The sequence below is a fragment of the Asparagus officinalis genome, chromosome 7 (genome assembly GCF_001876935.1).
Source record: "Asparagus officinalis chromosome 7, Aspof.V1, whole genome shotgun sequence".
Taxonomy (NCBI): Eukaryota; Viridiplantae; Streptophyta; class Magnoliopsida; order Asparagales; family Asparagaceae; genus Asparagus; species Asparagus officinalis.
In genome coordinates this window covers 136175638-136188348 of record NC_033800.1, presented here as the reverse complement: position 1 = coordinate 136188348, position 12711 = coordinate 136175638, and the positions used below count along the sequence as shown (strand labels likewise).

General features: G+C 39.8%; 3 protein-coding genes across 3 annotated transcripts; 2 read left to right on the top strand and 1 right to left on the bottom strand.

The window, feature by feature from the left end:
• Positions 2844 to 4260, top strand: LOC109850035. The gene is made up of 3 exons (XM_020419930.1): positions 2844 to 3000; positions 3102 to 3176; positions 3311 to 4260. Exons 1-3 carry the CDS (start codon positions 2868 to 2870, stop codon positions 3442 to 3444), a joined length of 342 nt encoding a protein of 113 aa, XP_020275519.1. The 5' UTR covers positions 2844 to 2867; the 3' UTR covers positions 3445 to 4260.
• On the top strand, positions 4260 to 4926 carry LOC109847836 (non-specific lipid-transfer protein-like protein At2g13820). The gene is made up of 3 exons (XM_020417073.1): positions 4260 to 4578; positions 4660 to 4695; positions 4838 to 4926. The coding sequence occupies exons 1-3, from the start codon at positions 4260 to 4262 to the stop codon at positions 4924 to 4926; spliced, it is 444 nt and encodes a 147-aa protein (XP_020272662.1).
• LOC109850187 (proteasome subunit beta type-2-A) lies at positions 7796 to 11374 on the bottom strand. The gene is made up of 3 exons (XM_020420137.1): positions 11117 to 11374; positions 10914 to 11037; positions 7796 to 8328 (listed from the first exon to the last, which is right to left on the bottom strand). Exons 1-3 carry the CDS (start codon positions 11272 to 11274, stop codon positions 8008 to 8010), a joined length of 603 nt encoding a protein of 200 aa, XP_020275726.1. The 5' UTR covers positions 11275 to 11374; the 3' UTR covers positions 7796 to 8007.

The following is a 12711-nucleotide window of genomic DNA, read 5'->3' as shown; positions in this document are numbered from 1 at the left end:
GGCCTGGTTTGATGTTTTGATCTCTTCTGGTGATATTCGTGGGTGTTCTTTTGGTGTTCATCAAATTAAAGTTTATCAGATGATGTACGTCAGTTGCAAAGAATTGTGAACCCCCCCCCACCCCCAAAAAAAACATGGAGCATGCTCTCCAGTTTCAAGGGCGGGCATCCCCATAACCAATGAGCATGTCTCCACATATTTTAAGGGGGACATTCCCCGAGGGGATGTGTCTTATGTCATTTCTCCCTAAATAGAGTGCGAGAGGAAGAGCAGATTTGTGGTGGGGAAGAAAAGAAAAATCGAGTGGAAATTCCTTGAGAGATTTTGAATAGAGAAAAATCAGAGAGAGAGAGAGCTTGTGAGTTGTACAAGTTCTGGTATTCTCTCATAGTGAAAACCCCTTTTCCGTGCCGACGTAGGCAAGTTTGCCGAACCACGTAAATCTCGTGTCTTAACTGTGAGTTGCTTTTGCTTGTAGGTTCCCTCGACAAGTTAGTCCTAAAACTGATGAGAGGTTGAGCTGGAACAAGAGTTGGCTATTGCTTGTAGGTTCCCTCGACATTCAGTCCTAGAACTGCTGAGAGGAAGAGTGTATATCTCACTTTGTTGAGATATTTTACTTCTGTTCTTGTTCCTTTGTGAAACGAAAATATAGAGATTGACTTGAGCTTTTGTGAAAACAAAAGCCAAGGTTTTCTCTCGGGTGATATCGCTTCCGTGACGTGAGGGCGTGACTCTACGCCCAACTCCAGTCATGCTGGTTTAGTTCATAGGATGACATAGGATCTTAAACAGGGATCAAACACCTCTTTGAAAGTAGCATGGGCCATTCATCAACAGGTACACTTACCCTCAAAAAAACACACAAATACACACAAACCCTCTCTATAAAACCCCTAGCCCTCTTCTTTCCTCACAAACACCATCCTATATCATAAACCCCATACTCACATTCTCTAAACCGCTAGTATTTCTCCTGAAAATGACCCCAACAATCTCCCACTTGAGCCTAGCCGTGGTCCTCACCATCACTTTATGGGCTGGAGCCTCGGCCCAATCAACCAGCAATTGCATGTCAACCATCCTTAGCCTGGCTCCTTGCCTGAACTACATCACCGGCAATGCCTCAACTCCGACGAGCTCATGCTGTTCGCGGCTGGCAACTGTTGTTAAGTCAAAGCCGATATGTCTGTGCGCCGTTCTCAAAGATGGAGTTCCTTCACTCGGTATTACCATTAACCGGACTCAGGCACTGCAACTTCCAGTAGATTGTAAAGTGAAGACTCCGCCAGTGAGCCGCTGCAATGGTAAGCAACATTAGAAGTATGCATACTTGCATTTCACAGACAAATAATCCAGTAAATCTTATCCACTAACAGCTGGCCGCGATTGTATCCCTTCGTAGTAGTAAGCTATTCCTTTTTTTTGCTGTTTTGAGCCTGTTAGTCTGATAGCAGGAACTTTTGGAGTAAGGTTCTCCCCATTGTGGCTAGGCAATGGAGAGACCTCTCAATCAATCATAAACGTTTATTATTTAGTGTAACTTTTTTAATTTACTGCGTGCGAAAATCAAGAATGAGCGCATACCATAAAAGATGACAATAGAAGTATGACTACTGATCGACTACCCACATTGAAAATGCAGATGTTGGTGTCGGTCCTGCTACGTCCCCATCTCCTGCCTCGTCGATCTCTGGTATGAGACTAAACAACATGACCTTTAACGATAATCAAATATTCGAGCAACACAAACTATGGTGAAAATAAACTCTACACTTTACGCCGCTCATATTTATTTAAAGCTGCAATTTCTGTGATGTAGCAGGATCATTAACTGGTCCAGCAGCCCCACCAAGCAGCACAGCAGGCAGAAGCAGCCGCTGGTCCTAATTCTGATGGGAGTTCTGCCCAGACACCGATCTTTCTCGTTTTCTCCTCCCTTTTTATCGCAGTTTACATCGTGACATCTCCCGACATATTCTGAAGCTTGCTACTCTATGTGTACGTAGCTTGATTGCTAAGTAGTACAAATATGTGTTTGGTGTACGATGTTATTGTATTCTTTTCCTTTTTACGCTGGTTTGTGTAATCCTATTTAAGACACTCTGCAGTATACTAAATGAATAAAGAGTGAGTTATTCTTGGTGTTTGTTTCTGAATCATTATAGTTTTCTAACAGTGGAAGGAAGGAAGATCATAAAGTTGAAATCTTGTACTATCAAAATTCAAATGCAAGAAGAGTGCACATGAAATTGGTGAACACGCTGACTGCATTATTAGAAAAAACAAAGTGGTTATTACATCTTGGTCCTTTAAATCTTTCATATTTTAAAATTAATCTGTCAAACCATCGATATCCCAATAAGCCCCACCCTTTTATATGATTTTGCAGTCATAACTTTTCCATTTGAGTTTACATCCAAACCTTATAAACTCATTTTAAAATTCCTACCTTCTTTCACAATTATCATATTCTCTTCCTTAGCCCCCTCCACAAGACAGGAACTTTTGTTAAGAAATTGAAAGGGAAAATTGACAAAGGAACTAATTTGGAGTAATTTAAATAACTCGGGGGGGCTTAAGTAGCAATTTCAATGATTTGAGGGACAATTAATTTTTAAACTATGAAATATTCAAGGGAGCAAAATTTCAAAACCCAAAAAACTTCATCATTTTGATTCTTCGGCCTTGCTGAGTGCAACTCTTACAGGATCTGTTAGTAGTAGGAGAAGCAGCTCACCAGTTTAACCAAACCCCTACGTGAACTCAATGACCTCCCCTTTCAAACCTCCTCTTTATAAACTCGCCCTCCCCGTCTCTCTAATCTCAACGAAAAACACATCACTTAGCCACACGTATAGCATCGAATGGATTCGACCAGGTTCAGAGTCGGTCTGGTCACAATCCTGGTTGCGACGCTATGGGTGAGCTCATCAGCACAATACAGCAGTTGCGCCTCTGCGCTCATCAACCTCTCTCCTTGCCGAAACTACATCACAGGCGACTATTCGACTCCATTGGACTCACGCTGCTTGCAGCAATACTCTGTATATATACACATCCCGAGATAACCATATTCTGTCTGTATTTTGTGATTATAGGTAATGGAGGCGGTCTAAGAAGTGCACCAACTGCACCGTCTTCAGTCTCACCATCAGTCCCTGCTACTCCCTCGGGTATGATAACAATTTAATGTCGAAAAAATAGAACATATTTGCAATTAAGATCGTCGATTTTGCAGTTCAAACCTGAGGCATAAAAATTTGTTATGTATTTTGGAGCTTTTACCCAGCCGTTTTTGCGTATACAGGTTATGGTTCCCAGACTATTCCGACTGGAGGTTTGCGATCCTCTAATGGAAGTTCTCTTCGGATAACATTCTCTATCTGCTTCTCTCTTCTATTCATCGTGATTTATCTTTCGGCGCCTCTGAACAGTTTATAAACCTCGCCGTATTTTATTCTAGATCAAGTTATCATGATGATCAATGTGTTGTTACATGCTGAATGTCGATACAATATGTACTTGAGCTAATGTCTTCTCAGGTGTATGTGTACTTATTTATTTACCCCTGTATCAGATATTTGAAGAGTCTGAATGTATCTCAAATACTGCTCCATGAGCAGAACTGTAACCATGAGAACTGGAGGAGTCAGTCCCAGATTTCCCCTGTTTACACTGAACCGCACAAAGCTACAGAATTTGTTCAGAAGCTTTCAATTAGAATTGCATATGACATCATAATCCTATAGGGAGCTCTGTACTTCACCAGTCGATGAATCTTATTTAGGGCAATTTCTTCATTTTATCAAATGCTCCTTTGCTAGTTTACGTGACAGTTTAAAATGAAAAATATTTGAAAATGAATGGCATAGACATTAGCCATCATCTACTATCCAATTAGTTGGTTTTTCAAGCTCAAAGTTTTGATATCATATATTCACAAACAAAGGTCTCAACATAAAAAATGTAAAGCTAATGCCAAAGAGAACAAGCAAGTCTGCATCATTGAAATATTAAAAAGGAGAGAGCACAGAATGTCATCCAAGGAGCAGGTAATTCTAAACAAAAGATCCATTGTACAAAACAAAACATATGACTAAATCATAAATTACCCATCAAGGTAAATCCAAACTCCAATTTTAATACATGTAACTCAACGTAGAATCTATGCAGTCTTCACAAACATTTCATACTACCATTATAAAACCTACCACTCATCTCCCTACCAGAACACAAAACAAAAAACCCTAAACAAAATGGCACAAAGAGCATTCTCCCTACTCTCACTCACAATTCTTGCTACAATTCTGTTTATGGGTGCATCGGCCCAATCAAACAGTTGCAACAGCGCAATCGTCAGCCTTGCCCCGTGCCTCGACTACATCACGGGCAACTCCACCACTCCATCGAGCTCCTGCTGCACACAGCTGAGCTCGGTGGTTCGGTCTGAGCCACAGTGTCTCTGCATGATCATCAATGGTGGAGCTTCGTCGATGGGGATCAATATTAACCAGACTCAAGCCCTGGCACTTCCTGGCGCTTGTAATGTTCAAACTCCACCTGTGAGCCAGTGTGGTAAAGATCTTTACGCGTAACAGTTCTTTGATCATTATAGTCTGTGTTGCTGATATTTTTGTTTTTATATCGTGATTGCAGGTAACAATGGATTGTCACCAGCCGATCCTCCTTCAGGTATGAGAACTTAAAATGAATTAAAATATCTCTGGACCATATTTGAAATCGAATCTAAGAAGCAAAAATTACCCTCTAAAGCTTCAATTATGGAACTATTGAAGTTGAGAGATTGATGGCAAACATATGATGTTGATTGCAGGTGAGTATATTGTGCAGGTACCGATCTTTCTCTTATTCTCCCTTTTGTTTGCTATGGTGTATCTTTCTACATCTCCCGCTGGTTACTAAGACTCGAGCCATTACAATTCCATAGTTTTTCTCATGTATTATTATCAGCTATCAGAAATGGTATGTGGATGTATATTGTCTCTCTTCTATCAGTAGTAAATTTGTGAAGGCTCCCATGAGGCTATTTTGGAAGTGACAGGTTGTTTCACCTCATCCTATGACGAGCAATAATATGTGATGTTTTTCTGTTGGCAATAAATTGCTAAAAACTCTTCCATCTAAAAATGGCTGACAAACCCTTTCCCAAGTCAGTGCGCTAAAAGTCCGTCAAGAAAACGAACTTGATTGAGCTATGTCAGCAGGGGATTGCTCCGATTCACTTCCTCTCGCTCAGCTCTATAGGAAAGGAATACGGGCTATTGGTTAATCGTTTTCAAGCGTGACTATCGATCAATGTAGTTGTGAGTGTTAGGTGGCCTGGCGCTCGAAGGATGAGACCTTAGAATGAGCATTTGACCACATCCAAGCGAGTGAGCCTTACCTTTAACGGCATGTTTGGGTGATCACTTATAAGGGAAGGGAAGAAAGGTTAAACTTTCCATTCCCTTCCCTTCCCCTCTTTTACCCCCAATTTAGGGGGTAAGATTTTAGTGCAAAATTTTTTTAACTTCCCCTCCTCCCAAACAAGGTTAAATTCAAATTTCCCTTCCCCTTCCCTCCTCTACTCTACATCCAAACACACAATTAAAGTAGAGGGGGAAGGAAAGAAAGGCCGATAACGGGAAGGTACATTAAGTGAGGTGGCCACCTTTGTACCACCAAGTATGGGCCCAGCTAGCGACCGTGAAGCGGTGCTCCTTTTTTTATAGGGCTTCCGACGATACAGGCTCAGAACCTGGGAGAACAACACCGGAGTCAATTTCTCTGGCTTGCTGGTGAAGTGTTATCCTCAAACTATAAAGTTAAGATCCAACCGATCTCTATGTAGTTGAACTGAAAAACTGAAAAATCTAATCGACCATTCACGACATGAAATTTAAATCAAATTCATCAATATCTTATTCATCGAGTAGAAAGACCCTCCCCTTGTTAGAAAATCTAAATCAAATTTAATAGGAAAGTCCTCTTCCTATTAGAAAATTCAAAGTAAATCCATCTAATAAGAAACTCTTGATAAAGTAATTTCCTTGCTAGAAAATCCAAATCAAATCTATCTAATAAGAACGCCCTCTTCCTCTGAGAAAACTCAAATAAGATTCATCTAATAGCAAAGTCATCTACCGAATAGAAAATTCAAATCAAAATCATTTAAGTAAACGAAGACAGCCGACCTCTTGTATTGATCATTTGTCAATAGTTTGCATCTAGTTACTTGTTCATTATCAAGGAGTATTCAAGCACTAACAACAGCCTTAAAGGTTTATTGTTGCATAATTTATCAAAACGATCAATAATATAAACAAATTTTTTTATAATCTAATATCAAAAATGGCATGAACCTAAATTCTCCTACACTCAACAACAATGAATAATATGTCATGAGAGACAAAGGAATCAGCCACTAGGGCCGTGCAAACGGTGGGTCGGTTCGGTTTTTATCAAATTTTAAAAAATCGAACTGAACCATCCATTATTCAAAACCGAACCGAACTGTTGCAAGTTGGTTCGGTTCCGTTTGTTCGATAATTTGTGAGAATGTGTATTTTTTTTATGATCTAATTTGTAGTCCCGCTGAAAATCTAACTTTAATCATAAAATCTAATTAAACCAATTATTTCTCACTAATCTACAATTTAGTAGCATGCATCAAGAACTAAAAAGTTTAGATCTTTCCCCCTGAAACTGAAAGCATAGATTCAAAATTAGGGTTTTCAGTTTATACATCCACTACGGGTGCGGGTGTCCCCAAAGCAGGAGATGGATCCTAAGGAGATGGTTCGGCCTCGGCCATGAAGACGATGATGAGTGGCTGCTCGGCGGCGAGTGAAGGAAATTCGAGTCGGCGACTGAAAGAAATTCAAGTCAGCGACAAGACGGCGAGTTACAGGCGACGACGGCGAGTCGGAGTCGACGAGAGAAGCTACGCCTGCGGCCCTGGCGCTGCGCCGATGCGCGCTGCAGTGCGATCTTGCGTTGCGGCCCTGCGACTGCGCCGGTGCACCGTGGAGTGCAGAGAGTGTGAGAGAGTGCAGAACTGCGGACAAAGAGAAGAAGTGCGGCTGCGGGCTTGGATTTAGGGTTTAGGTATTGAGATTTGAGGGATTTTAGTGAACGGGTCGGGTATGGTTTCTAATGGGTACGGGTTAAAAATTATATTGTTATTAGTGATGCGGTCGGTTCACGCAGTTCGGGTTGAAAAGTTTTCAACCCGATCCGAACCAACTTACAAACAAAACCGACCCGAACTGCTAATTTTCGATCGGTTCGGTCGGTTTTTTCGGTCTGGACCGAACCATGCACAGCACTATTAGCCACAGCCATCAGTATAGAAGACCAAAAACAACTCTTCCAAGAAAACAGGAAGGATAAATTCATTCTTGATTATGACCGGATTTATAACTGACAACAGAATTCGTATGCAGCTGCAGAAAAACTACATTACACACCAATGGTAATCCAGGAAGCAAGATCAGGCACTATGACGACTATACCATTGAGAACAAATAACAACAAAGGCTAGCCCCAGTTTCCATGGTCATAAAAAAATTAAGATTAATTTGATAGTTCTTAACAATTGAGGCCTCCTACTCTTGGCTGCCAATAATGTAAGAAAATAGATCTTTGTAAGCGCTATTACTTGCAAACATGAATTGCAAACTTGTTACTTATTAAAAAAAGAAGAAAAAGAAGGAAAAAAAACCTAGCCTAAATTCATCCTCACAACTGAGTTAGCTAAGCAATTAATGCTCATTATCTTAATTATGTTAAGTATCAAAGCTTCTCCTTCAATTATCTTCAAAACCAAAGAGCAGGAGATGATGTTTAACTCAGTAGATTTGCATAAAGCTGAACAATAGCACAATAAAAGCAAAATAACGTACATAACCAGTTTCTAATTGAAGATGGAAGGTAAACATCATATAATCTGTCACAGAAGAGATTCACGAGGATCATTCAGAGGGAGAAAAGAAATCCACCAGTTCAAGCTATATCCTTGACTGATTCACGCCAAGCATACTCCCGTGCCCCATCCTTGTCAACAATCTTGATCACGAAGTTGGGAGGTGCCACAACCAAGCGAGACCTGATTTCCAGTATGCACTTGTCCACCAGTTCAATAGCTTCTTCTACTGACATCCCACTATGATAATGTCTGTCCATCAAAGACAAGCAAAAGTACGATCCATATCCGAAGGCACCCTTGTCGATCTTGTGGAGGGTTGCGATGTAGTCAATGTAGTATAGTGAAGGACCAATGTCCTTGTCGTATCCCGCCAGTAAAATGTTAACCATATACGGGTTCTGGAACACCAGAAAGCATTCGGATGAGCATTACTTGATTATTATTCTAGCAGGTTGGTTATACTCGAACAAGTAAAATTGCAAAAAATACAAAAACAAAGAAAAACCTCATATCAACTAGAATGACACGATTCAATCAGTGGTTTAAATATTGGATGTTAGTGATCTGTCATACGAAAAAAATCCATATCGAATGGCGGATATCCAGATATATAGGAGATATTTAATAAACATCGCGGTATCATATTGGATAATGTCTATATACATATCATGGATATTAATACTTGATTCACTAAAGAATGGAACTGGAAAGAAAAATGATATCAATTGCAAAACTTTTGCCAAAGAATTTGGTCTAAATTGAGCTCTAATTCTTTTTCATGGTAATTTACATAATTAGTAAAGCAAATATTTATTTGGGTTTAGACTTCAAGTAGACCATAATTCCAAACCAAATCTTTTAAAACAAATAATAGTCCAAGTCGATGTTGCAACATTTTATCAGATTTTTTTTAGGATGAAATGTTGCCTGGTAAATCTAGAAATTAATGATATATTTGGGTTTAGACCTCAATTGAACCATAACTTCAAACCAATCTTTTAAAACAAACAAAAGTCCAAGCCGACATTGCAACATATCAACTGGTTTTTTGAGGACATAATCTCCCACGATATATCAGAAAATTCATGATATATCTCACAAAGATTGCTAAAAAGCGGGAAAGGGTATTGAGACCTTGCCATATTGCGGCATGCTTTAAAGTGATATATCAACTGATGTATCAGACATATCGAGGATATTTCAAACAACAGATACAATTATCATTTACAGGCATAACAATCCACGCTTTATATTTTTCAGGTATAAATAGAAGCAAAGGAAGGTGGTGAAACTATGCCCTAGGTTTGTGACCCTCTAAAAGACCCAGATGAAAATTAGACTCCACCTCCACTGCAGCTATGTTCTCTTCTTAAAGGTTGTGAACAGGAGACCACAAGACTAGAACGAGGGAAGGTATACATAAACGACGAAATGCTTAAAATGAACAGGAACAATTGCCTTAATTTTCCAAGTTGGAGCAAGTAGAAATAACAGTTTCCATCAGATGATGACGCCTAAAAGGCAAGAAGATCCAACACATCTCTTGAATATAGAACAATTAGAAGCACATGATGAACAGGAAGAATTATGTTGATTTTACCAATGAGATCCATTGGTTCATAATGCTTACCTGAATAGCTAAGATGAATTGAAATTTGGTGCAGCAACTTTTAAACGAGTGAGAAATAAAATAGCATTTTGAAGACATGAAATTATGTTATTAACCCTCTGAGGCCAAATACACCAATACATGCATGGAATTATCATAGACACAAGTATCTTGAATCTTATTTAAAATTTACGCTTCCACAAATCACTGTGCCATTACTAAAGCCAACTACACATAAACTTCACGAAGCCGAATAGTATGTTATATGAAATATACAACCATATCAGAACTTGACTTCAAATATCAAACCAGAAAGAAACAGGACAGTGAGAAAGAGTAGGACAAAAATGGAGATCTCTAAGGGTAAATAGGTTCAAGTCATAAAGTACAGTCAATTTTTCTGTTCATGGATACCGATATAGAAAGACAAGACATTATATTTATACAGTGTATGAAGGATCAAAATGAATCTGGCTTAGTAGTGCTAGGATCCTAATCATAGTATTAGCACGGTTGCATGAAAAATAGTCTAGGAGGACGATGCAGAAAGGAAGAAGACTGTTTGTCCGCTGTGTTATACGAAGTGATGTTTTTATCTTATATAAGTAGTTTGACCTATAGGCGGTTCTCCTATGGCCTTAACAACTTAATAAAGTGCAAATACAGTTTTTGTAGTCCAAAGCAATTCTTTGGCTCCTTCTACAAAAGAACCAACATGCATTCACAAGAATCACAAATCACAAGAACTTCAACAATGCATGCCTGAACCAGGTAATCAACTCTTAATTAACAACAGTTTCCACTGTTGTTGAACTGCATCAGGACGAAGCAATGAGTATTTTTGCCTCTAACCATGAGACTCTGATGAAATGTCCAATTGTGTAATTCAGTAAGAACCAAAATGTGTAAGGATGTGCGCATCTAAAAGATCAAATTAATAAGAGAGAAGCATCCAAAGCCTAACGGAAATGCTTCCGCTTATTCATGACGTTAACAACTTATTGGACATAAGGTTCTGGACCCAAATTAAACATCTCAAATACTCAACCCCAAGCAATCTAGATGCAAAACATACACTGAGACCTAGATCAATAGTCAAGGGGTCATAGTATATACTACGTTCAATACTCGACCAAGTCTTTTATCAAAAAGATTTGCAAAGAAATAGAAACGTAACATAGAAAGAAACCACAAATTCAACCAAATTCCAATTTTGACAAGTTCGGCCCCAATTAAGATATAAAAGAAAGTACACTAAACAAAAAAAAAAATCATTCGCAGAATGTCACCATGACTGCCGGTAATCAAATAAGGCAATAAAACTCTAACCCTAGAAACAAGATCAACATCAAACCCTAGAAGAAAAGACAGTACCTTTCGCAGCGCGGTCGCAAGCTCATTCCTCGTAAAATTCGCCGCCGCCGACGTGGTCAAAGGAATCCCATTTCGAAACTGATACAAATGGACATTCTTCTGAATAAACTCCGTGAACTGAACCCTGCGATCACCAAAACCAATCAATGAACAGATCCAGAACCCTAAAAAGGTGATACAAGAGGCAAAGGCGGTAACTTTACCGGTCGCCGCCCTCGCCTGAGGCGCCGAGGAGCTTGTGAGAGTCGAGGATCATGACCTTGTCCTCGTTCGATTTGTGGACGAGGATGCTGTGGACCGCTGACGTGTCGGCGGCGACGATGGAGAATCCGTCGCCGACGAGGCCGAAGACGCACTCCATTAGGGTTTGAGTTGATGATTGAGAGTGAAGAGGGAAGGAGAAGGAATTGGGGGAACAAGTAATTTTGTTGGAGAGGAGAGATTTTGGGTGCTTGAGGAACAAGAAGGTAGAGATTGGGCCGGATCTGTTGCTTGAATACAGACCGACCCGGTTTATTGGTCAAACTGATAATGATGGGCATTTGTTGAATATGCTAAACTAGAGATTCTTTTGGGCTTCTAGAGCCCATTAGGACTCTCCGTTTTCCCGCTAGAGCCCATTAGGACTCTTCGTTTGCCCGTCCGCCCAGGACTTGCCTCGTCAGATAGTAGAAAATGGTACCATAAAGATTAAACATAAAACATTTCAAATTACCCCCCTTCACCCATGGATTATTACCCTATTCTATACAGGTTCCTATAGAACCTCGACTCCAGGAAATGAGTAAAAAACCAAGTCAGAAGTTTTTTTTTTTTTTTTTGCGGGGGGGTGTTACAAGAAAAAAGGTCGGAAGTCCTTTTTTAGTTCTTAAATTTTGGCTTCTTTTTCTAGGAGAAGCGCCAACCATTCACGAGAAAAGGTATCTAATCAACTGGGTTCACGGAACACATTAAACTTTGGGGCAATTGTTTTTCAATCAATACAAAACATGAGGGTTTTTTGAAAATTACGTTGATCCAAATATTCTTCTCTATTTTAGACTAGTACCATATATGTAATAGACTCGGTGAATGGAAGTTTTCTTAGGGTGGTGCTACAGGGACCCAAAAACATGGGACCCTACATAGGACAGGTGAGGTGTTGGCTCCATGTCCCATGATGCACTGTTCAGTGCATCATGGGGCAGGGAGCCGACACCTCATCTGTCCCATGTAGGGTCTCATGTTTTTTTGATCCCTAAGGCATTTTTCGTTTTTTTAATTATCTTAACGAATGAGCTAAAATATTTTTATGCACACAATTAAGCTGCCCTCTAGTATTTGTGAAAAAAAATTGACAAATGCAATCTGAATTTCTTTCGGGGAGGTGATGGCAATCGTCGAGAAAGTGCACTTCGTGGCATGGAGGGATGTATGTAAAACCGAAGGCTTGTGGTGGGTCGGGTCTCAAGCAAACTTTAGTCTCTAACAAAGTGGGTAAGAAATTTTCTAATTATTGGATGGGCCATGATGGGATTGGAGTATTTTACCTCAATGGCTTCCTCAAGATATTCAACTTCATTTAGTTCAAAAAAAGATATTCAACTTCATTTTCGAAGCTTTTTCTTTTTCTTTTTTCTTTTTTTTGGTGGAGGAAGAGACGGATGATGTTTTGATATGGTGTCATTTTATAAACGGTGCTTTCTCGGCTCAATCTACCCACAAGACTTTGTCATTAATGGAAAATTACGTTTAAGATGAGGAGCGCGCTCGATGGCGGCGTCTATGGCATGCCGAGCATATTCCACGCATTGCCTTA